This window comes from Scheffersomyces amazonensis (genome assembly GCF_036850825.1).
Source record: "Scheffersomyces amazonensis strain UFMG-HMD-26.3 chromosome Unknown RJT21scaffold_1, whole genome shotgun sequence".
In the NCBI taxonomy this organism is placed as follows: Eukaryota; Fungi; Ascomycota; class Pichiomycetes; order Serinales; family Debaryomycetaceae; genus Scheffersomyces; species Scheffersomyces amazonensis.
The window spans coordinates 1530848-1555451 of NW_027042741.1; the positions used below are offsets into that span (position 1 = coordinate 1530848).

The 24604-nt window shown below is 31.0% G+C and overlaps 9 protein-coding genes across 9 annotated transcripts; 3 read left to right on the forward strand and 6 right to left on the reverse strand. All coding sequences in view use genetic code 12, as the record gives it.

Annotated features, from left to right (window-relative positions):
• Positions 1–48: 48 nt before the first annotated feature.
• RJT21DRAFT_117373 (DNA-directed RNA polymerase II subunit RPB2) lies at positions 49–3909 on the forward strand. Its single transcript, XM_064880675.1, has one exon. The coding sequence runs from the start codon at positions 140–142 to the stop codon at positions 3848–3850; it is 3711 nt and encodes a 1236-aa protein (XP_064741053.1). The 5' UTR covers positions 49–139; the 3' UTR covers positions 3851–3909.
• RJT21DRAFT_91053 (mitochondrial 54S ribosomal protein uL13m) lies at positions 3910–4666 on the reverse strand. Its single transcript, XM_064885652.1, has one exon. It carries the CDS (start codon positions 4473–4475, stop codon positions 3951–3953), a length of 525 nt encoding a protein of 174 aa, XP_064741054.1. The 5' UTR covers positions 4476–4666; the 3' UTR covers positions 3910–3950.
• Positions 4667–4682: 16 nt separating this feature from the next.
• On the forward strand, positions 4683–5517 carry RPB7 (DNA-directed RNA polymerase II subunit). Its single transcript, XM_064880676.1, has one exon. It carries the CDS (start codon positions 4941–4943, stop codon positions 5460–5462), a length of 522 nt encoding a protein of 173 aa, XP_064741055.1. The 5' UTR covers positions 4683–4940; the 3' UTR covers positions 5463–5517.
• Positions 5518–9502, reverse strand: SIZ1 (SUMO ligase). Its single transcript, XM_064880677.1, has one exon. The coding sequence runs from the start codon at positions 9337–9339 to the stop codon at positions 5542–5544; it is 3798 nt and encodes a 1265-aa protein (XP_064741056.1). The 5' UTR covers positions 9340–9502; the 3' UTR covers positions 5518–5541.
• Positions 9503–9556: 54 nt separating this feature from the next.
• Positions 9557–11507, reverse strand: VPS17 (retromer subunit). The gene has a single exon (XM_064880678.1). The coding sequence runs from the start codon at positions 11281–11283 to the stop codon at positions 9607–9609; it is 1677 nt and encodes a 558-aa protein (XP_064741057.1). The 5' UTR covers positions 11284–11507; the 3' UTR covers positions 9557–9606.
• Positions 11508–11525: 18 nt separating this feature from the next.
• On the forward strand, positions 11526–12314 carry COX19 (Cox19p; the record flags this gene model as incomplete). The annotated part of the gene is made up of 2 exons (XM_064879725.1): positions 11526–11922; positions 11998–12314. The coding sequence occupies exons 1-2, from the start codon at positions 11904–11906 to the stop codon at positions 12312–12314; spliced, it is 336 nt and encodes a 111-aa protein (XP_064741058.1). The 5' UTR covers positions 11526–11903.
• A 20-nt stretch (positions 12315–12334) lies between these two features.
• On the reverse strand, positions 12335–17024 carry KEM1 (chromatin-binding exonuclease). Its single transcript, XM_064880679.1, has one exon. It carries the CDS (start codon positions 16742–16744, stop codon positions 12374–12376), a length of 4371 nt encoding a protein of 1456 aa, XP_064741059.1. The 5' UTR covers positions 16745–17024; the 3' UTR covers positions 12335–12373.
• Positions 17025–18234: 1210 nt separating this feature from the next.
• RJT21DRAFT_117382 (uncharacterized protein) lies at positions 18235–20466 on the reverse strand. Its single transcript, XM_064880680.1, has one exon. It carries the CDS (start codon positions 20282–20284, stop codon positions 18542–18544), a length of 1743 nt encoding a protein of 580 aa, XP_064741060.1. The 5' UTR covers positions 20285–20466; the 3' UTR covers positions 18235–18541.
• Positions 20467–21698: 1232 nt separating this feature from the next.
• Positions 21699–22904, reverse strand: OFI1 (Ofi1p; the record flags this gene model as incomplete). Its single annotated transcript, XM_064879999.1, has 1 exon — positions 21699–22904. One exon carries the CDS (start codon positions 22902–22904, stop codon positions 21699–21701), a length of 1206 nt encoding a protein of 401 aa, XP_064741061.1.
• Between the last annotated feature and the right edge of the window lie 1700 nt (positions 22905–24604).

Below are 24604 nucleotides of genomic sequence, written 5' to 3' on the forward strand. Positions count from 1 at the left end.
TTAATAAGCACCAGCTAATTTGGACTTAGTTAATAGTACTGTTGGTCAGTTAATTACTCAGTCAGTCAGTAAACTACTTAATATTAGTAGTAAACTACGGTTATTGTATTGTTAGTTCATTTGTTATAGTTAATTTGCGATGTCAGGTGACCCAGTAGTTGAAGGAGAAGATCCTTATATGTATGATGAAGAATCTAGTAGTATTACTCCTGAAGATTGTTGGACAGTAATTCAATCATTCTTTCAAGAAAAGGGATTAGTATCACAACAACTTGATTCATTTGATGAATTCATTGAATCCACTATTCAAGAATTAGTATGGGAAGATTCTCATTTAATTTTAGATCAACCAGCTCAACATACAACTGATGATGATCATGAAAATAGAAGATATGAAATAACTTTTGGAAAGATTTATATTTCCAAACCAACTCAAACTGAAGGTGATGGTACAACTCATCCAATGTTTCCTCAAGAAGCAAGATTAAGAAATTTAACTTATTCATCACCATTATATGTTGATATGACTAAAAAAGTATTTAAATCCGATGATAATTTAAGAAGAGAAAATGAATTAGAATGGATTGAAGAAAAAGTTCAAGATGAAGAACCTCAACAAAAAGTTTATTTAGGTAAAGTCCCAATTATGTTAAGATCTAAATTTTGTATGTTAAGAGATTTAGGTGAACATGAATTTTATGAATTAAAAGAATGTCCTTATGATATGGGAGGTTATTTTGTTATAAATGGTTCAGAAAAAGTTTTAATTGCTCAAGAAAGAAGTGCAGCAAATATAGTTCAAGTATTTAAAAAATCGGCTGCCACTTCAACGGTATCTCATGTAGCAGAAATAAGATCAGCAATTGAAAAGGGATCAAGATTATTATCTTCAATGCAAATTAAATTAGGTGGTAAAGATCAAAATTCAAAAGGTAGAGGAGTTCAAGGTAAAACTGTTAAAGCAACTTTACCATATATTAAAGAAGATATACCAATTGTAATTGTATTTAGAGCCTTAGGAATTGTACCAGATGGAGATATTTTAGAACATATTTGTTATGATGCAAATGATTGGCAAATGTTAGAAATGTTAAAACCATGTGTTGAAGAAGGATTTGTAATTCAAGAACGAGAAGTTGCATTAGATTTTATTGGTAGAAGAGGAGTTATGGGAATTAGAAGAGAAAAACGTATACAATATGCCAAAGATATTTTACAAAAGGAATTATTACCAAATATAACTCAAGCTGATGGTTATGAAACAAGAAAAGCATTCTTTTTAGGTTATATGGTTAATAGATTATTATTATGTGCTTTAGAAAGAAAAGAACCCGATGATAGAGATCATTTTGGTAAAAAGAGATTAGATTTGGCAGGACCATTATTAGCAAATTTATTTCGAATTTTATTTAAAAAATTAACAAAAGATATTTATAATTATATGCAAAGATGTGTTGAAAATGATAAAGAATTTAATTTAACTTTAGCTGTTAAATCTCAAACAATAACTGATGGTTTAAGATATTCTTTAGCTACAGGAAATTGGGGTGAACAAAAGAAAGCTATGAGTTCAAGAGCAGGAGTTTCTCAAGTTTTAAATAGATATACTTATTCTTCAACTTTATCTCATTTAAGAAGAACCAATACTCCAATTGGTAGAGATGGGAAAATTGCTAAACCAAGACAATTACATAATACTCATTGGGGATTAGTTTGTCCTGCTGAAACTCCAGAAGGTCAAGCCTGTGGATTAGTTAAAAATTTATCATTAATGACATGTATTTCTGTTGGTACATCATCAGAACCAATATCTTATTTCTTAGAAGAATGGGGGATGGAACCATTAGAATCGTTTGTACCATCAAATTCTCCTGATTCAACCAGAGTATTTGTTAATGGAGTTTGGGTTGGAACTCATAGAGATCCAGCCAATTTAGTTAATACAATTAGAGGTTTAAGAAGAAGAGGAGATATTTCTCCAGAAGTATCAATTATTAGAGATATTAGAGAAAAAGAATTTAAAATCTTTACTGATGCTGGTAGAGTTTATCGTCCATTATTTATTGTTGATAGTGATGAAGAATCTTTAACCAAGGGAGATTTAGTATTACAAAAGGATCATATTAATAAATTATTAACTTCTGAATATGATGAATATGAAGATGAAGATGGAGAATCTACCAGTTATACCTGGACTTCATTAGTTAATGATGGAGTGGTTGAATATGTTGATGCAGAAGAAGAAGAAACTATAATGATTGCTATGACACCGGAAGATTTAGAAGCCGAAAAATTACCGGAAGAAACTCCAATTAATGAAGAATTAGATCCGGCTAAAAGAATTAAACCAACTTTATCAACTTCTTCATCTCATACTTTTACTCATTGTGAAATTCATCCTTCAATGATTTTAGGAGTAGCTGCTTCAATTATTCCATTTCCTGATCATAATCAATCTCCTCGTAATACTTATCAATCAGCTATGGGTAAACAAGCTATGGGAGTATTTTTAACTAATTATGCGGTAAGAATGGATACTATGGCTAATATTTTATATTATCCTCAAAAACCTCTTGCCACAACAAGATCAATGGAACATTTAAAATTCCGAGAATTACCAGCAGGACAAAATGCTGTGGTAGCCATTGCATGTTATTCAGGATATAATCAAGAAGATTCAATGATTATGAATCAATCATCAATTGATCGAGGATTATTTAGATCATTATTCTTTAGATCATATATGGATTTAGAAAAAAGACAAGGAATGAAAGCCCTTGAAACTTTTGAAAAACCTTCAAGATCAGATACTTTAAGATTAAAACATGGAACTTATGAAAAATTAGATGATGATGGATTAATTGCTCCTGGGGTAAGAGTTAGTGGAGAAGATATTATTATTGGTAAGACAACTCCAATTCCTCCTGATACAGAAGAATTAGGTCAAAGAACTCAATATCATACAAAAAGAGATGCTTCAACTCCTTTAAGAAGTACTGAATCAGGAATTGTTGATCAAGTACTTTTAACTACTAATGGAGATGGAGCTAAATTTGTTAAAGTAAGAATGAGAACTACAAAAGTTCCCCAAATTGGTGATAAATTTGCTTCAAGACATGGACAAAAGGGGACAATTGGAGTAACTTATAGACATGAAGATATGCCATTTACTGTTCAAGGAATTGTCCCTGATTTAATTATTAATCCTCATGCAATTCCATCTCGTATGACAGTAGCCCATTTAATTGAATGTTTATTATCTAAAGTATCGGCTTTATCTGGTTTAGAAGGTGATGCCTCACCATTTACTGATGTTACAGCCGAAGCTATTTCAAAACTTTTAAGAGATCATGGATATCATTCTCGAGGGTTTGAAGTGATGTATAATGGACATACTGGTAAGAAATTAATGGCCCAAGTATTCTTTGGTCCAACATATTATCAAAGATTAAGACATATGGTTGATGATAAGATTCATGCTCGTGCAAGAGGTCCAGTTCAAGTATTAACAAGACAACCAGTTGAAGGTAGATCAAGAGATGGAGGATTAAGATTTGGAGAAATGGAAAGAGATTGTATGATTGCTCATGGAGCTGCTGGATTTTTAAAGGAAAGATTAATGGAAGCATCAGATGCATTTAGAGTTCATGTATGTGGAATGTGTGGATTAATGTCGGTAATTGCCAATTTGAAAAAGAATCAATTTGAATGTAGATCATGTAAGAATAAGACTAATATTTATCAAATTCATATTCCATATGCTGCCAAATTATTGTTTCAAGAATTAATGGCTATGAATATAGCTCCTAGAATGTATACTGAACGATCAGTAATGGGTCTAAGAGTATAAGAGTATAAGATTGTAGTTACTTATTAGTATAGTAGTATAGTTACTAGTAGTATGGGTGTATAATATATGTTTTATTTACAGAGTGTCTATTTACAGTATACTAATCCTTTAAGTAATTCTTACGAAGTTCATTCAAACGAGCTTCTCTTTGTTCGAATTCAATAGATTTACGTTTCATCTCTTCCACTTCATCAGCAAAGGCAATTAAATTCTCCTTATAAGGATGTTCATCTCCATCAAATAATTTTAATCTATCCATTCTTATAAGTCTATGTTTTGTCTTGGGAATCATTCCCTTAACAGCTCTCTTTAATACTTCTCCATATCCTTTATCTTCAATCATCTTTTCCATTGGTACAAGTTTTAAGGATCCTGGACGGGTGGTATGAGACCAGTAATGTTTTTCCTTTAATTTGTTTCCTGTAACTTTTAAATGTTTACAATTAGTTACTACCACATAATCTCCATGATCTCTATTAGGAGAATAAGTTGGTTTATGTTTGCCTTGTAAAGTTAGAGCTATGGACGCAGCCAATCTTCCTAAAGTTCTTGGGTCGGCTGCTACGTCCACATGGTGCCATACACGAGTTAGGGCTACGGCTGAAGTACCTATTCTTTGAGACATGTTATAGTTATAGTTATAGTTATAGTTATAGTAGTGTTAAGGGTAGTAGTGTAGTAGTGTTAGGTATAGTGTTACTTCTGTAGTGATACTGGGTGACTGTACTTCTCGGTATAGTTATCGTAACTATGATACTGCTAATTCCACTCAGTAGTTACGGTACTGCTGGTAATACTTATACTGGTAATACTTACAGTAATTGCTCTTGTGGTGAAAATTGTGAAAAATTAATATGATAAATTTTTAATGTCGTCGCCGGTCTCTCTCGCTCATGTCGCGCGACATGCTTGTCCACAAAAAGTTCAAACTAATGAAAAATTACCCTCTAAGTACACTAATAATTATCATTATATCCTTCATTATTAACTATTCCCAATAGGGAATCTATACTTATAATATTATCATTAACTATACCGACATTTACTGTATCGGAATCCAATTTACTCCAGGTTTCTAGCCCCAATAATCATGTTTTTCTTAAAGGATTTATCATTAAATTTAACCTTACATCCATCATACTTTGGACCACAAATGGATCAATATTTAAGAGATAAATTATTAACTGATGTAGAAGGAACATGTACTGGACAATTTGGATATATTGTATGTGTTTTAGATTGTATGAATATAGATGTTGGTAAGGGAAGAATAATTCCTGGATCAGGTATGGCTGAATTTGAAGTTAAATATCGAGCTGTAGTTTGGAAACCATTTAAAGGTGAAGTTGTTGATGGAATAGTTACTACTATAAATAAAATGGGATTCTTTGCTGATGTAGGACCTTTATCAGTATTTGTAAGTACTCATTTAATTCCTTCCGATATGAAATTTAATCCATCAGCTAATCCTCCAGCATATGTAAGTCCAGAAGAAAATATAGAAAAGGGGTCAAGAGTTCGATTAAAAATAGTTGGAACTAGAACTGATGTAAATGAAATTTATGCTATAGGTAGTATAAAGGAAGATTATTTAGGTCCAAGTCCATTGTAAACGATATCTGTACATTAATAATATATAAATATAATAAAAGTTCTAATATTACATAACTATATTAATCTTAATCTTAAACTTAATCCTCGGCATCCGATGTAAGATCAATATAGTTGGAACTACTGATTTGCGATTGAGGAAATGTAGGAATACTTACTGCTCTTACAATTCCCGGAGAATTGATAGTGATATTACTAATTCTACCACTTATAGGTGAAGCAGAATGTGTATCTTCATCACTAGTTTTCTGTTTCTTTTGCGCAGGAACTGATGGAATGGGTGAACCTGAATTTGAACTGACTATTGAACTAGAAGGTAAGGTGTGAGATGGACTTGGCGATGGGTTAGAAGCCTTTAGAGAGTTAAGAATCCTCCATGCCACCATAGCATCCAGTTCGGTAGATAAACCTTCTGAGTTAGTAGCAGTAGCAGTAGTATTGGTAGCTTTGGTGGTGGTAGCAGTAGCAGCAGTAGCTTTGGTGGTGGTAGGGGCAGTAGTTCCAGAACCACTTCCATTACTCGACTGAAGTTCCTGTCGAACTCGTTCAATCTGTTTCTTCAACACTCGTTTCTTCTCAGCTTGTCGAGCCAACAATTCTTCTCTCTCTGCTTGTTGATTAACTATTATTTGTTCTCGTTTAATCTTTCTTTCAACTATAATCTTATCTCTACGTTGACGATCTTGTCGTTCAAGAGTCTTTAAGAAATCCTCAGGATATTCAGCTCCATAAGTTTTAGGAAGACATGCTTGATGAGTTTCTATATCAAATAATTGAATTTGTTTATTATGATCCTTCTCTAAAGTTAATAATTCATTTCGAAGATTTGCTTCAAGAGTTTGAAATCGTTTGAATAAATTATTTAAATCTTGAGAAGGATCAGGTACTCGAGGATTTCTTACTACTTCAGTTCTACCAAAGGAAAAGGCAGAATTCTGATGTGAATAACTTGAAGCATTACTGGTTGGTGGAGGTCTTTGAGTTCCAATACCAGTACCATTATCAGTACCAGTACCATTACCATTACTAGTTCCAGTTCCAATTCCAAAGAATGAAGTTGTTCCTCGAGAATTTGAGAATGTGGATGAAATAAATGGGGCCAGTTCCTTTATAGACTGTTTGTCTTTATTGGGATAAATGATTCTACCCGGTAATGATGGGAGACGTGAGATTGGAGGTTCACTCTTATCATTGACAGTACCATTATGAGAATGTACAGGTTCTGAAAGTCTTTCAATAGGTCTTTCAGGTTTATCTAGAGGCTTTTCAATAGGCTTATCTATGGATCTAGTTCTAGATCGAGATCTCACATCTCTTTCAATAGGTTTATCAATGGGTCTATCCATAATATCTCTATCGCGATGATCATAATCTCTATCCCGATGATCTGTATATCCTCTACCCCTTTCACTATATCTATCTCTTTCACTATATCTCTCTCTTTCATAGTCTCTTCCTCTTTCATAGCCTCTTTCTCTGTCACCATAACTTGACCTCTCTCTATCAGCCATAGTACTTCTATGAGGTAATGGATCATTCAATTTCCAAGTTCCAGAGACTCGAGAATTCTTATTCTGTCGAGGTACATAACTATCAACCACTGAATCTCGAGGGAATTGTAAATAACCAAATCGAGGCGACCGAGATTCTGATCGGGGCAATGAATTGAAATCTCCCAGATGTGATTCTTCACGTCGAGGATCAGAAAATGCACCGAGAGGATCTTCGTGAGGTCGGTCAGGTCGAGTCCATCTGTCGGAGATTCGATCACCTGAATCTACAAATAAATGAGGTAGTTGAGGTTGAGTTTGAGGTTGTGGTTGTGGTTGTGGTTGTGGTTGTGGTTGTTGAGGCTGTTGAGGCTGTTGAGGCTGTTGAGGCTCTTGTGGTTCTTGTGGTTCTTGTGGTTGTTGAGGTTGCACTTGAGCTTCATTACTATTCTGTTCTGGCTGTTTCTCCACATTCTCTGCCTTCTCTGCTTCATTAGTTCCTTCACCCGAGAGAGTTGAGTCTATAAATAGAGCCCCTGATTCAGGCTCTGTTCTCTTATAACCTCGAGGGGCTAGTGGTCGTTGGATATGTCTTCTAGTAGGAATAAATAAGTTAGAAGCTGGTCTTCGATGAGGTAATGGAGGACTTCGAGAAGTTTGAGTTTGAATTTGAGTTTGTGCTTGTACCTGTGCCTGTGTTTCTGCCTCTTCATGACCATTTGATGGTGGTGGACCATCGATTGGCGTCGATAACTCTCTTGCCAATGTCAGTTGTATTTGGGCTTGTTCATCGGCTGGTGTATGTGATCCATCTGTTAACGTAGGAGTATTTGATAACATAGGTGACACTACTGGAACAGTAGGAGGAAGTATGAGTTGAGGAGTAGTTTCTGGCAGAATTGTGGGACTGAGTAGTTCAGCAAGTGAAACTTCGGGTTCTTCCAGAGCTACTGGTTCTTCCAGAGTTACTGGTTCTTCTTCAGGTTCAGAATCTTCTACTTCCACATCTATTTCTGCTTCTGTTTCTGCTTCAGGCTCAGGTTCAGGCTCAGGTTCAGGTTCAGGCTCAGATTCAGGCTCAGGCTCAGAATCTGAATCCAAGATCTCTATAGCTTCAATCGGTACATGACTTGAGCCTCTACTAAAAGCTTGTTGAGGTTGCTGATCATCACTATCATCACTAAGATCATCGTCTTCATGATCCACTTGCCAACTAGCATCAGATTTTATAATAATCAGATTCACACTATTATCTATTTTAGATAAGATATCTACAAAATAATCTGAAACTGCTAAATCATCAACATTAATCTTAATTTGACAAAATGGACATGACCAAGTTGGAACTTGTAATTGAGCTTCTAAGAATATAGCTCCATCAAAACATTGAGTATGTTTACAATATATAGATTGGACTGGGATTTTAAGTCGAGTATATGATAAAGGATCCTTTAAAGATATTGTACTATTTGAAATTTCAATCTCTTCATCATCTTGTTGACTTAAAATTTTTTGTAAAGTTGCATTTTGATTAATATGACGTTTTTGAATTTGTTCAAGAATAATTTCATTAGGAATTATTTGAACAATATATAAATAAATTAAGAATTCTTCACTACTTTGGGCATAAATAAGTTCAAGTTTATTAGGATTAGGATTTTTCTTTAACATTGAAGTTATATCAGCTGGTTTTGCTGTACCTATTTTCCCCTTTATACCTCTTACAAGATTAGTTATTTGTATACCATTTACATGTAATTCAGATGGAGTAGGATATTGAATATGAACATCAGGACTTGAAGGTGAATCATTTGTTTTAGTTCCACATAATATATAAAATTTATATTTATTATCTTCAAGAAAATTAGATTCTTCAGGATTTAATATAAATTGATAACTTACAGTATTTCTACCTTTCAGTGGTATACAATATTGTGGACTACCATGAACCATTCTTTTTAATCTATAAAATGGACTTTCAACAAAATATAATGAATGACCTTTATAAGGTCTTGAATCATGACGATAAATTGATGGATCAGATTCATCATCAGAATCATCAATATCTGGTCGATATTCTCCCTTTTGTATAGCATTATATAATTGTTTATAAGATGGTAAATTTGATCCATTAGCTCGTTTAAGAATAATTGTTCTCATAGTTAAAAGTCGAATAGGTTCGGAATGTTCAATCCCTTGATTAAAATATTCTAAAAGTCTATCAATTAAATCTTGACGTCGTCCCACTAATCTTAAATCCATTGATCTCGCTACATCCTTTAATTCTGCCACTTTAAATTTATTTATTCGAAATTTTGTATCGGCTATTTCTTCTACTGTTAGTAGTTTAATCTTAGTGGTATTATTATTATTATTATGATTTGTCATTATATCGTTATATTCTATTTACTATATTACTACTAACTGATATCGCATAGTAGTGTTGCGGGAATAGACTGTATGTGGTGTGTGTGGTGTGTGTGTGTGTGTGTGGTTAGGATCTGTGGTGTGTGGATGTTTATCTTACTATTAATTCACTATCAAAGATGAGATTGGAATTTGGGTACAGGGTTGGTGAGAGTTATGTTTTTTTTTCTGTTTGTTTGTGGATATATAGTTTTTTTGTATTTGTGGTTATAAAACTATAAATTCTATTTAAAAGGTGGCTACTCCAAGTAAATGGGCAGCATTACGTGCATCCACCACTCCCTTACTATGGGAAGTAGTATGATCATCGATGTTAGTGTTATCGTGATGATTGTTATCATCCCCTTCTTCATCCTCTTCATCATCATATTGTTCTTGTTGTAATTTATGTTCGCGCTCTTCTTCTTCCTTCTTTAACGATCGAAATGTCCTCGATGACCATGAATCTCCATTAGCTGATTGCGACAGAGGTAAATTATGTTTAAGACTCGTAAGATTATCTCTATTTAATCGAGATAATCCTCCCTTAGTATCAACAATTCTTACATCGAGTCGAATATTTTCAAGATGTTTTAAAATCTTTCGATGATATTCAACTTTATTTAAAGTATAATTCTTTAATAATTTTTGAAATTTAGCCTCAGTAAAATTAATAATTTCATCCTTTTCAAATAACATTTCTCCCGATATTCTTTTAACTTGTAAATTTAATGATTCTTCAGCTTTTGTTGCATATTCTAATTGTCGAATTGCTTCATCAACTTTAATAGGATCAAGGGCACTTCTATTTTTAATCTTGGTTGCTTGTAAATGTTTGGCTTGAGTTTGACTTTCGGCTTGAATTAATTCTCTCATTATTAAATGTCTATTAGTAAGTGCTTCTTTAATTTCATAAAAATCATCAACTAATCCTTGAATTCCATCACCTAATGATCCCATTTCATTAATAGATTCAATAAGATCTAAATCAGAATTAATTTGAACAATTTTTGAAAGTTTTTCCCACATATTCTTCATACCAGGATGAGAATTTTCAAATTGTGATAATACTCCTAATTTATTTGATAAATCAAATACTTGAATTGAAATTTGTTTTTGTAATTTTGAACTCTTATCTAACAGTTTATATAATTTTTGACATATTAAATAAGCAGCTTTAATTAATGGACGAAAATCTGCTAATTCTTGATATGGATCATAAGGTACAGCTAATTGTTTTAAAGTTTTACGAACTAATCCACTTGCAACATTAGTTTTCCTTTGAGTATTAATTACTGAATATCCAAAATCATTTTCAATAAAATAAATAAATTCTTCATCTCGAATTAAAATTGGATTACAAGTAATTCTATTAAACCATTCTTGCCATACATACATTAATTGTTTAAATTCATCTTCACTACCAAATGGATATGATGTTGTAGCATTAGGGAATACCGGTATAAATACTTCTAAATTTGATACAGTTAAATATTTATTAAATTTAACAACTTCATTATATGTTCTTCGAATATCTTTATATTTATTTTGTCTATAACGAGGTAATCCCTTTATAAATGCATCAAATCTTAATATTGGATTACCTACTTTATTCTTTTCAATCCCTAATAATTTAATAGATAATTGATACTTTGTAGTAAATCTTTCTGGTACGAGTTTTCGTAATTCTGCTTCAGATAATTTCCCAATTTGATTTTCATCAGTTTCTGATTGGGGTAATTGAACATTTTCATTTGGTTCACTAGTTTCTATTTCGGGAGTATCTTCATGTTCATCATAGGGGAGAGGTTGAGATAAGATAGATGGTTCAACAAAGGGATTCTGAGTGATCTCTTGATCAATGGGTTCGGCCGAGGGATTATTATCTTCAAAGTCGTCTGGTAAATAAGGAATTGAAGATGCCATTTTTAGTAGTTGTAGAGGTAGGAAGAGATACGGAGTTGATTAGTGGAGTCTTGTTGTTAATTATTGTTGAGCAAGTCACGTGGACAATAATGTATTTGTTAGCGTACTACTTTAAACACACAATAATTATACTAACATATACCAATTGTCTTATAGTACTTACTTATAGTACTTACTTATAGTACTTACTTATAGTACTTACTTATAGTACTTACTTGTAGTACTTAACTTATAGTACTTAAATACTAAGTAACTTGTACTATTGCACTATCTATGGATTCTCTAAGTAGTGTATGTAGTGTAAGTACTGTGTACTGAGACATTACGCTATTCATATAATTATTATTGTACTACACTATGATTATTATTCTATGGATTCTGTATCAGCAGTATGGGTTATATATTCTACACTATCCAACACTCTGCACTACACTATACTCTGCACTACACACTATACTCTACACTCCATACTCTACACTTTATACTCTACACTCAGTACACTCAGTACACTCCTGTTCTTTAGGGACTGTATAGAGTCACTCGCACCTAACTAAATTTTCAAAGGCCGCTAAAATAACACCATAGTACCAACTCTATCATCACTATCACCAATACAAACAATGGCCACTGGAGCACCTGGTATGTATACATTATAGAGCACACGCACACGTGACACCCCACTATTACCAATAACCATTTACTAACCCATTTTAGGGGGCAATTTTAGACGTTGGACTCCAACTCCACCAGAAAGAGGTTCATTCCCATTAGACCATTTTGGAGAATGTACTGAATATATGAACAGTTACTTAAAGTGTATGAAATTCACGCAAAATCAGAATGCACCTAATTGTCGAATTTTAGCCAAACAGTATTTGAAGTGCAGGATGGATAATCAGCTCATGGACAAAAGTGAGTGGGAGACGTTGGGTCTCACTAATCTACCGGGGGATATACCGACCGATAAGACTACCACTACCACTACCACTACCACTACCAATAGTGGTGGTGGTGATACAGGCACTACTTAATACTAACTTACTTTTATATATATCATTTATTACTTGTATATAGTTAATATAAACTCAACTCATTTGGCTTCGACTTCCTTATTGGCTTGACTTCTATGTCCACCTCTACCTCCACGATGGCCATTACTGTTATTACTATTGCTATTTCCTCTACCACGATAACCTCCTCTACCTCTATTAGAACCTCCACGAGATTTTCCATTTCCATCACTACGAGTTTCAGAATTAACATTTACTGGTTGTTGTGGAGTCTGAACTTGAGGTGGGAAACGCGAAGGAATTACTCCAGGAGGGGGAGGTACGGGAGCTCCATGTTGAAAGAATTGAGGAGGTAAAGGAATCCCTGGAACAACCGGAATACCATAAGGACCAGGACCAGGACCAGGACCAGCACCAGGAGGTGGAGGAGGGAAAGGTAAATGAACAGGAGCCACCGGTTGACCTTTACTCATAACATTATTATAAATTTGACCATACACTCGTTGAATAGCTTGACTATTAGGAATTCCATCTTCACTAAATTGAGATCTAACTTCTTCTTGTTCACTCTTAGTATCTCCATCATTAGATTTTAATAATGATAAGATTTCATGAGATGCTTTAGATTTAATCTCTTGATCTCTCTTTTGTTGGTCTTGTTTAGCTCTTTCTTCAGCCAATTGTTTATGTCTAATTCTAGCCACTTTTTCTTCTTCACTTAAAGGTTTTCTAGATTTTGAAGCTTTACTATGATAAACAAATTGTTTATTAGTTAAATTTAATACCAAAGATGAATCGATAGTTAAACCTCTATTGGTTTTTAATTTACCTCCAAAAGTTATACCACTTAATAATGAATGATCAAATATAATACTTAAAGAAGTTTTAGATCCAATGGTAGTAAATCCAACTACTGTACCCTTTGATAAAATAGGTACTTTCCCAAAATTTTGTACATAAATAATTCGATCACCTAAATCGAATTTTTGATCAGCTAATAATTGATAACTTTCACTTGGATTTAATATAGCATCTTTTGGAACTCCCTTAATATCTCGATTCATATGTTTTAAAGGAGGTAAATTAATCATATAATCTTCAATGGCTTGAAAACTAAATTTAGTTAATGATTCACTTTCTAATGAAGCTAAAATTAAATCTTGTTTAACTTCCTTTAACCATTTTCTAATTTCTTCTAATTCACTAGGATTAGTTAATTCTGATGCTTTAGGAATATCTCGACCTTGTAATTTACTTAAATTTTGAAATAATGAAGGGAATTTCTTTTGATATTGACTAATCAAATCAACAGCTAATGGAGAAAATTCCCAATATTTACCATTTTTACGAGTATAGCCTAAAACTTTTAATCGTTTACCATCGAATTTTAATTCTAATCCAATATTAATCTTTTGATTCTTTTCAGTAATCATAAACAGACTCGTAATTCTTGAAAGTAAAAGTAAATTAATTCTTAATTTCTTTCCAACTTCAAATGATGGATAATATTTAAATTCTCGTTCTTCAAGTTTTTGACGATCTTTACCAATTGATGGTTCAGAAATTGTGGATATTCTGGAGATTTTAATTCCAAATGTATCATCTTTATATCCAACAATTTGTGCTGGAGATCCATATCCAAAATCTCCCAAGAATACTACTTGAGATCCAATGGGGAATTCTTCTTCAATTGGTAATGGTTGTCTACTAGCAAATCTTTCATCTTTATTAGTAACTTCTTTAACAATTAATTGTAATGGATATACTTCAATTTCTTTAGCAAATGTCTTAACATATGCTCCCTTGGAAGTTCTAATTAATCCATTAACTGGTTGAACATATACCAAAGTATCTACATTACCTAAAATAATCCCCTTAGTCTTTTCATATAAATATTTCATATTAGAAATTTCCGATTTATAATCTTTTAATTCATCAATACTTAAGGGAATGGCTCCCACTTTTCGATTAATTAATTCATATTTATTTTCTTTATCTTCAACTTTAATAATTTTACATTCTCTTAAAAATGGCCATTTACTATAAACCAATTTATTAATAAATTGTTGACTAAATTGAAATGTAGTTAAATCTTCCCATACATTATCAAGACTAAGAATCATTGATTCTGATTTAGATGGATATTGAAATACTTTAACTTCACCTAATTTTAATTCTGATTTAAATGGAACTGTAGATAATGATGGGAACCCAGCTAATAATTCTTTACCAGTTTTAGCTCCTTCAATAAATCCAATTTTTAAATCTTTAATAGGTGGTAAATTATATACTTCTTCATAACATTTATCATGTTCAATATTTTGAAAGAATCCTGGTAATGGAGATTGATAAATATAATCAATTTGAGGATTATGAATAAAATGAATTAAATTTCCAAATGAATTTCTCTTGGTTTCTTCAGGAGTTAATTTACTTTCAACTGGTTTTAATACTTCAATTAATTTCTTTTCATCAACAAAATCAAGTAATACAACTGCTTCCCAACTTGCAGTTTTACCATTCATATCAATATCAACTTCATGAGGATAAAAATTAATAATAGGAGATTTTTCATCCGTCATAAGACTTCTATAAACTACTGGCATTAATTTTCTTGATCTAGCCGGTAAAACAGCCATTAATTGTTCAAATGGTTTAAATGGAATAGATTTTTCAAAAGTAATATCTCCTCCTTCTTCAATTAATTGTTCTAATCCAATTGAAATATCAGAAATACGAGGAGAATAATGATATTTATAAAACCAATTCCATGAGGGAACTCCTTGATAATAATAATACAATACCCATTGTAAACCTTCTACATAATGTTTAGTTAATTTTATAATTTCTTCATGATCATTAATTGAAAAATGTAATTTATCTTTATAATAATCATCTTTCCAATTAATAAATCTTGAATTATAAATATCTTTAGTAGTAGTTAATAATTCTTCAGTATCAATTAAATTAGCTGATTGATATTTTTTAATGGTTTTTCTAATTTCACTAATTCGATCTTGAAATTCTTCAGATGATTCATAAGGACTTAAACCATCAATATCAAGTTTAGCTTCATAAGTATCATTAGATTTTGAATGAATTATAAGTATACCAACTTCAATGGCAAATTGTTTAATAAATTCTAAATGTCTAATCACTTCATCTTTAGGTAATTTTAAAGTTTTTAAATTACCAATTTGATCTAATTTAATTAATTCTTCAACTGAATGATTAGAAATTTCCATTAACCATGGTTGAATAAATCCAATTAATTTTTTTTCATCCTTTAATATTAATAATTTCCCAATTCTTTGACGTTTCTTTTCACCAGAAATTGAAATATCATCTAATTTTTTATTAAACCATTCAACATCAACTTCTTGCTTTTCAAAATTTTCTAATTCAAATTCGGCTAAAAAGTGTAACCAAATATTTAATCGTCTTAAATTTATTTTTCCATGTTCATTAATATAACCATCAGATTGTTTTAAAGTTTGTTTAAATGTTGCAATTAATAATGGAAATGCCCCCTTATTAATAAATAAATCTGGTAAATTTGGTAAGAAATCATTCCCAATAACATACATAATTAAAATAAAATCATCTAATAATCTTTCAAAATTAAATTCAAATGATAATTGATCCTTTAAATCTTCAAATTCTAATTCTAAATATTCTCTTAATAATGATAAATGCAATAAATAAAATTTTTGATCATTAAGATCTTTTGATCCATTTGAATTAGATCCTCCTCTTTTGGGTCCAAAAGTAACTTCTTCTCTTAATAAAGCAAAATGAGGATCATGACTTACTAATCCTAACATAATTAAATCAGCATCTAATCCATAAATACAATGTCTTGAATTTGGATTATAATCATCTTGTGATCTTGTAGATCTAATAAATTCCATAATTTTATGTTCTCCTTCTCCAGGAACTTCATGACCACTTAAAATAATTTTAATTTTAGCCCAATTAGAATCTTCACTAATCTTTTTATGAATAAAATATTTTAAATTATCCGTTAATTTTGCCATAAATTCTGTACCAGGAGTAATGGCATTTGAATCAAATGGATCATCCTTAGGAATTGGTTCACCATTTTCAATGGCTTTCTTTAAATTTTCTTCTGCTTCATAAGCAGTTCTAAATCTTCTAGCTCGTTGTTGATTCATTTTAGCTCGAGGTGCAACTCCATCAATTGCCATATAAAATACTTCATTTGGTTTAATAATTTCAAATAAATGTTCAATATATTGAAATATTGCGGCATACATTTGATCATCAGTTAATCGACTTATTGATCCATCATTTGAATGAGTACAAGTATGTAAAATTGAATTCATATCTAAATATAAATTATCAAATTCTGGAATTTGATTCTCATCAATTAATTGAGAAATTAATGGCCATCTTTCCGATATAAACCTAAAAAATTTAGGAATACCCATAGTGAATAATTAAGTTTATTAATTTATAATTCACTAATATTTTATAAACTATAGTTTACTATAGAAAATGTCGTAATTATTGGTAATATTTAATAAATTTATGGTATAGTATACTCTGGTTAAATGTCTGAAATATTCGTCCACCGACAAATTTTGTGGGTGCAAGTTTGGCACGGGCACGACACTTATCTATGGTTGCTGGCTTACATAAATTTGCAGTAGTGTAGTAGTGTAGTACTAAGTGATTAGTCGAGAGTAATATTAGTAGTAGTAGTAGTAGTAGTAGTAAGTAGTAAGTAGTCAGTAGAGAGTAGTAGTAAGTGATTAGTATGTAATAGTTAATGGAGAGAAGAAATTTACTGGTTCGCAGTTAGTAAGATAACTAGTGTGTGGAATTGGAGCATAGACAGACTACAGTATAGAGAAGTAAGTCAGAGTCAGTCAATCTGAGTTAGTGTTACTCGACGTAAATTATGACGGTTAGAAATAACTGAATTAAGATAAACTCACATAATGTATTATTTAAGCAGTTTGTTTCAGATATAACTCCGTTGCATCACTGCTTTCATTGTATAGTACTCTTAACTATACAATAACGACATAGTAATCCTGATGATATTCTTAATACAATAATGACATGCTGATTCTGAAACTGGTTCGATATATGAAACAATTGAAACGTTTCACAATACATGATCATCATTGTAATATGCATATCTTTATAAATTGCTGTCGTAATATAAATTGCAAAATTATAGTGACTCGTGTGATTGTCATGTCCCAAAAAGGAAGTTTTTCTGGAACCCATGACAAATTGATGCAAATTAATTTGTTTCACTAACCGCTAATACAACAGCTTGGAAAATACGAATGACTTAAACATATAGAAACTATACATTTACAATAATATAAATAGATCTGTAATTACCCACTTCATAACAGATGTGAAACTATTTTATTTCTATCATCATACAATAACAAACTAATCATAATGGCTGCTCAACAACAACAACCAACTAAATCTGAATCTTCTGCTAACAAAGATCAAAACTACTCAACTGGATGGGGTGCCCTTCCAAACAGATGTACCATCGCCTAAATTGTCAGTGTTGATGCCTTTCGAAATCAATAAGTAATAAATGCTGAATGCTATTGGCTGCAATAAACATATGGTAACTGGTTGATGTGTGAATGGTATGCTACTACTACAATTCTTTTTCTCTTTCTTCTTTTTTCTATTTCTATTTCTTCCTTATATTGGTGAATTTATAATGAAAAACAAATGATTATGGATGTTGCTGGATCAACTCATTTAAACCATATAAGGATTCTTTTAAAAAACTATAAAATCCCCTTTTTACATAGGTTTATATTCTTGTTAATAAATAGATTTATGTAAACTGTCATTGTAGAGTAGTAATACAAAAGTATTTGATTAATTAGATTAGAATAAAATGAACACATATTTACTATATATAGAGACAAAGCCACCGAGAGAAAACTAAAAATGAAACAATTCCAAACGATAAGTGAAAATAAATCGATAATAATAATAATAATAATAATAATAATAATAATAATAGTATATAAAAAGTAAGCCAACAGCGACAACAAATATCTTGCCTATTGACACCAGGAGAATTGATTAGACCGTACCTAAACCTGAAATATAAAACCAGACCCACCTACCCACAATAAACTGATAGTTCATTTAATCCCAAATATCAAATTAGTAATAAATAAGATTATAAAAACAAGTCAACAAAAGTAGGTTCAATAAAGTAAAAGTAAAAGTACTTATAATTTTATGATAATTAAATCTTTAGGCATTTTATCTCTTGTACCAAATATATCAGTAATAAAATCCATAGATTTCTCATAAATATTCACAGCAATATCATCTATATTTTGTTTAAATGATGATTTCTTAAATAATTCAAAATTATCTTCTACTATGCTTCTAGTATCATTAGATATTTTCCAAAGTTTATCAATTATTTCTTGATCTTTAACAAATTGATGTAATGATTGTGATTTATTAATCAATTCAGTACTACCTACTTTGGTATAATGTAAAGCCCTATCAAAGGCAATTTCACTATACTTTGAACCAAAATCATAAACTTGTTTAGCACCCACCTCTGAATATGATAAAACTTTATTGGCTCCAACTACACTATATTTAAGACCTAACCTGTAGTTCTTATCAAATATAACCTTGGCAGATTTTGAAAATTCATTAAAATTCTTTGAAAATTCATTGTAGTTCTGTTGAGAAATTTCTAATGCTTCAGAAAATTCCTTCTTTATTAAATCAAATTCACTCCAATCACGTTCTTTAATAAATTTAGACCATTTACTTACTTTTGGACCTTTTTTACTAAAAAATAAATATACTCTCTGAGGGGCTTCATCTTCATATAATAAATCTTCAAATATCTTAGACATATGATCAATATGACTTTGAAATTGAGGTTCAAACTTTGAAAGTAAAGGATATGTTGGTACCGGCTTTGGAGTTATAAACATTGGAGCTATATTTGATTGAATCGAGCTCACTATAAATGTCAAAGAGTAGAAGGCAGGTATCAAGGCAATAAGAATACCACCAAAAATATAATAATATAAATAATCGGAATTGTTTTCCATAAATCCTTGAATTAATTGTAAAGTATTTAATAATAAGGGTTGAACATACTTTTTATTAAAAAGGTAGAACGAAGTAGAATCCACTGGTAATGGTTGAGATGGAAATTCTGAATTGATTGATGATGTGGATGGCTCAATATCAGATGATGAGGATTCGATTTTTTGATTTAATGTCTCGTAATGTTTTATGAGCTCAATAGTATCTTCTAAATTTTCTCCTTGATCACTTGGTTCATTTGCATTTGACTTTGAATTTGGATTTGAATTGGCAAGAGAGTCAGTTGAATCAATAATATAATCATTCCATTGTTGAAACTTCAGTTTAGCATAATTGGAATAAAACTTATTGGAGCTTTGCTTAATTGATTCATTAAATTTCGACAAGTTTTCATAAAATTTTATTCTATTATTGATTGAATAAGTTCCAAATAAAGTTGGTTGAATAATAGGAGAAGAATGAGAAGATTCATCACTTGATACATCTGAATTAGTTACATCACCATCATAATCAGAAGAAGTATCACTATATTCTGGTTTTGATAAGATTACATCATTAGCCTTAACCGTATTTATAGTAACAATACTATCATTTCTATCCTTATTATTAGTATTAGTATTGGTATTATTAGTACTAGTAGATCCAGACCGAGATGTAGTTGATGATCTAACGACTGGAATTTTAAAATTATTACTCATAGCGGCAAATCCATTATTTGCAGATTGATCCACTTGATTTAGATTAATACTTAAATTTAATGGATCTCTTTCTACAGTTAAATCTTCACTAGTAGTTGATCTATCATCATCAATATCTGAAGATGAACTAATTATTGACCAATCTTCATCATTAATTGATTTAGTGACATTAGTAGGGGTATCCAAAGGTTGCATTTTTAAAGATTAATAATAGATGAAATATAATACAATAACAACAATATTTATAACAATTACTATCAAGAAATAATTCTAATTCTAATAGTAATAATAATAATATCTAGCAATTCTTAAGATAATTCAAGCTAAGCAGAGCCTATTAAAAAGTAGTAAATGATTAAAAAAGTGACTTGTATTAGGGAGAAAAATTAAGGGGGGGGCGAGGAGGAGGGAGAGGCTGCGTGAGGGTTAAGCGGACAGACGATAAGGGAAGGTTGAGAGAGAGTACTAAGATTTGACACAAGTTAAGTTGAGTGTCGCAAATTGTAACCGACAATAGTTTAGTAGCAGATTGTTACAGAGTAGAATTGTAAAGTATTAAATTAAATTGTAGTAAATTGTCGTAAGTTATATGTACATTACAGTATAATAATGAGAATAACGGTGGGGACATGTTATGAGTAATGAGGGTAAAACTGTAAAATTCTACGGTTTACATTTCCACTTAACAATGGTAGATATATATATATATATACAAATTAGTATATTATATTATATTATATTATAGTATAATTATAAAATTATAATTAAATTCAAGTTTTGGTTACACACGATATCCTTATTAATTATCGGATCAAGCGCTATTCCCTGTCATTCCTGTCTGGATTCCTTATCTAGACTATTTGTGGAGATAACACAAAACATAAAAATAAAAATAAAAATAAAAATCTACTATGCAACATAAGTCACCTGATCTAGAGAATGTGACTTGTCGTCTCTCTTTTTCTTTTTCTTTTTAGAAGATCAGCCTAGGAATCTTTCGAGCGTCATTGTTTCGGTATTTTTTTATGTCATGCAAGACGGTTGCAGCCACTCATGAAAATACTCATAAACGATTCGACTAAATCTTGTCCCCTCTATATTTTAGTAGATTTTTATTAAGCAACCTTAAATTTAAAAATGATTTAGAGAGATTTTGATTATCGTTATAATTTAATTGATAATTAGTTATAATGGATAATTTTGAATTACATATATATATATATATATACATATGAAGCCGTAAACGGCAGATATATTACAAGAAAGAAAATATCAGACTTAAACTGTCTGTCTATATATTTCCTACTAATGAAGGATATCCCCTGATGGTTGCCTTAATATCCTCTCTTTCGTGTTTGCTTTTCGCTAATTTTGCTGTGTTATTTTGAATTCTCGTCTGATAATATTTCTCCACTTTCTGTCCTTTCAATTGCTACTATTTATTTTTATTTCATTAGGCATAAACTCTCTTATATCTAACAAAATTGTAATACTTAGTAACCTTCATAATATCTACTTGTTATGAACCAAGACCCTGTAGACTTTAGGGCCATAGCTGATCAAATAATGAATAACATTGTAGTGAAATCAATCAAATGAAAAATGACATTCACTCTTTTCGCTTTTTCTTCTGATTTGATTGTGACTCACCACTCTGACCACTTTCAAGAGATTCATCGGCACTATTTCCAGTTAAGCTTCCTCCTCTATATTGAACAATTTCACCTGGCATATAAATCCGTGGTACAAGTGATGGAATAAATTGATTTGGATGTACGTGAAAATTATTTGTCGTTGAATCATCACCCAACAGTGAATATGAACCATACCCAGGAGTATGAGTAGGCAGAGCGTGAGAAATAGATCCTTGCGGGGGTGAAGCTGAAGTACTTGTTGGTGAATGATGATAAGCAGATTGTACAAAATGTTGAATAGAAGGAAGTTGTTGTTGATTGTGCTGCTGGCTCAGATTCTGGTTTACAACATAATATCTATGGTTAATATGTGGTAATTCAGGAAGTGGTCGCGGTATAATCGATTTTTTCCCACTTCTATTTAATGATTCAGCTTCATGCTGATTATTTGATAGAATCTGCAGCAGAATAATGTGAGGTGGATTATTTCTTTTGGCATCAAATTCTGGAGAAATATTATTACTTGGTGATATTGTTGTAGGTAATGTTTTGATTTGTGGATTTATTTGATAAAGTTGAGGCGGAGGAGGAATTCTAATAGGCATTGATGTTGAATTATTGCCTATTTGATAATTTTGCAAAGTCGAAATACTTAAAACTTTAGAGGAAGATGGTTCCGGAATTATTGGATTTTGAACTGTAGATGATAATCTTTCTCTTAAGACATTACATGCATTTGGGCTGTTTAAATGTCTTGTTAAAGCATCTGGCCTAGCAAATTTTCTATTACAATGTGAACAAATAAATGGCTTTTCTCCAGTATGTAACTTCTCATGACGCTTTAAATCATGAATTCTTCTAAATTTTAAGTCACAAACTGTACAAACATGAGGTTTTATAGATGAATGGATCAACTCATGACTTACCATGTTATGCTTCCTTGTAAAACCCTGATTGCAGATTTTACAAAAGTACTTTTTTGGAAGTGTTCCATATTTTGATTTTGAAGACAGCTCTTGTCGTTCAGATCCATCCTGATTTACTAAATGATCAATCTCTTCTATTTCATGTTGTTGTTCATGGGTGTTTGGTTGTGATAATTCCCCATCTATTGTTATTGATTTATTTTCTTTCTGACCTCGTCGAGATTGTCTATTTAGATGTGTCCGTTTCAGACTCATGGTTTTATTTAATTTGACTGTATGATTAACATAAAGTAACTATATATCAATCGCGATTGATATTATAAGAGCTCTAATACTACTACCGAGGTAAAAATCTATTAGGTGATAACAAATTAGAAAGCTTCTATTTTTTAATTAAGGGGTTGTAGTTAAAAGCTTTATGAATTTTGATTAATAATGTAGGAATCTTGGTTTGAACTTCCAGACAACTTTTGATAACTTTTAATATTACAACAGGCTACGAATAAACAGTAGATATGCTTGTTTCACTTAATATCTCTGAGTATTATCAAGTTCTATGATACTCACAATGTCTCTGACGAGACAAATTTTTGACCATTAACAATCGCCAGTTAATATGACGGAGAATAGACTTATTCTTTGGATTTTCCAATAGTATATGACAATTGAAAGGGTTATAGTAAAATTACAGATTACTATGACTAGTTGATGACGAATGAATGTTGTAGATAAAGTTTCTTCAGATTTATGAGGAAAAGTTAATTATAATGCGATATATTTCCTTGAAGAATGTGTTGTTCAGATAATTAAATAATGACCTGTTATTCGAAATAAACAAATAATCCAAATAGCAATATTAAATATATAAAAGAAAAACTATCAAAATTAAACCGGAATTAAAGAATTTAAACTATGATTGAAATGATTGATTTTAAAATAAAAGAATGAGAATATTTGTCTCAAGCTCTCAATCTGTTGTGTTTAAGGTGGGAAATCCATACAAATCCAAAGAGACGAATTAAGGAAAACTAAATTTATTGAGAAAGCAGTATCCTCTACCTCCACACTTACGTCTTTTCTTAGAAAGAGATTAATTTATATGAAGATATTCCTTTTTCCAATTACAAATGACTCAATTGAAGTTGAGAAGAATGCAAATATCCCAAAAGTTAAAATATGGCTAAACCCGGCTTTTCTTTGACAAAAAAGAATTTATATAGCAATGGTAAATTTTATACTTACAAAGGACAAACTAAACGAGTAGACTATAATTCTTTTTACTCGACGGATATCACTAAATATTGATAGACTACCAGTCCCAATAGTATGAAGTTTTCGCAAGGTCGGGTGGAAAAGAAATAAAAATTAAAATAAACAAAATCTGAGATAGCAACTGGTAGCTTGTCGATATTGGTTTCTGGAAAGTTGTTGGCGTTGGTGGTTGTAATATAAGAAGTTGATATTTTTTACTATTATTTAGTTATTTTTTAATATTCTATTTTTCTAAATTATTTGTTTTACATTATATTATTTTTTTAAAAAATATTATTTTTTTTAAAAAATATTTGTTTTTTTATTATTATGATTTTTAATTTTGTTAAAGGCTTTTGTGGTTTATCAGCTATGAAGTACATTTTTAAACCATGAAATACTCCTTCGACAAGAGTTACATTTAGACAAAGAAAATTTAAGAATATACCAATACTGACTTCTCTGGGTCACTAATACTACCTTCAACCTTATTTACTTATATTATAGAGGTTATATTAAAGAAAGCCCGCCCAAGAAATCCCGAAGAACAATGACAACAGTAAAAGGCTACAAAAAAAAAATTGGAGGGGAAGGGCTGGTATGTGAGAAAAGTCTTGATACAGGAAATATAATACCTTTAAAATAATGATAAATATCTGAACATGCGTGTAATATTAGATTATTAATAAAGACACATAAAAGAG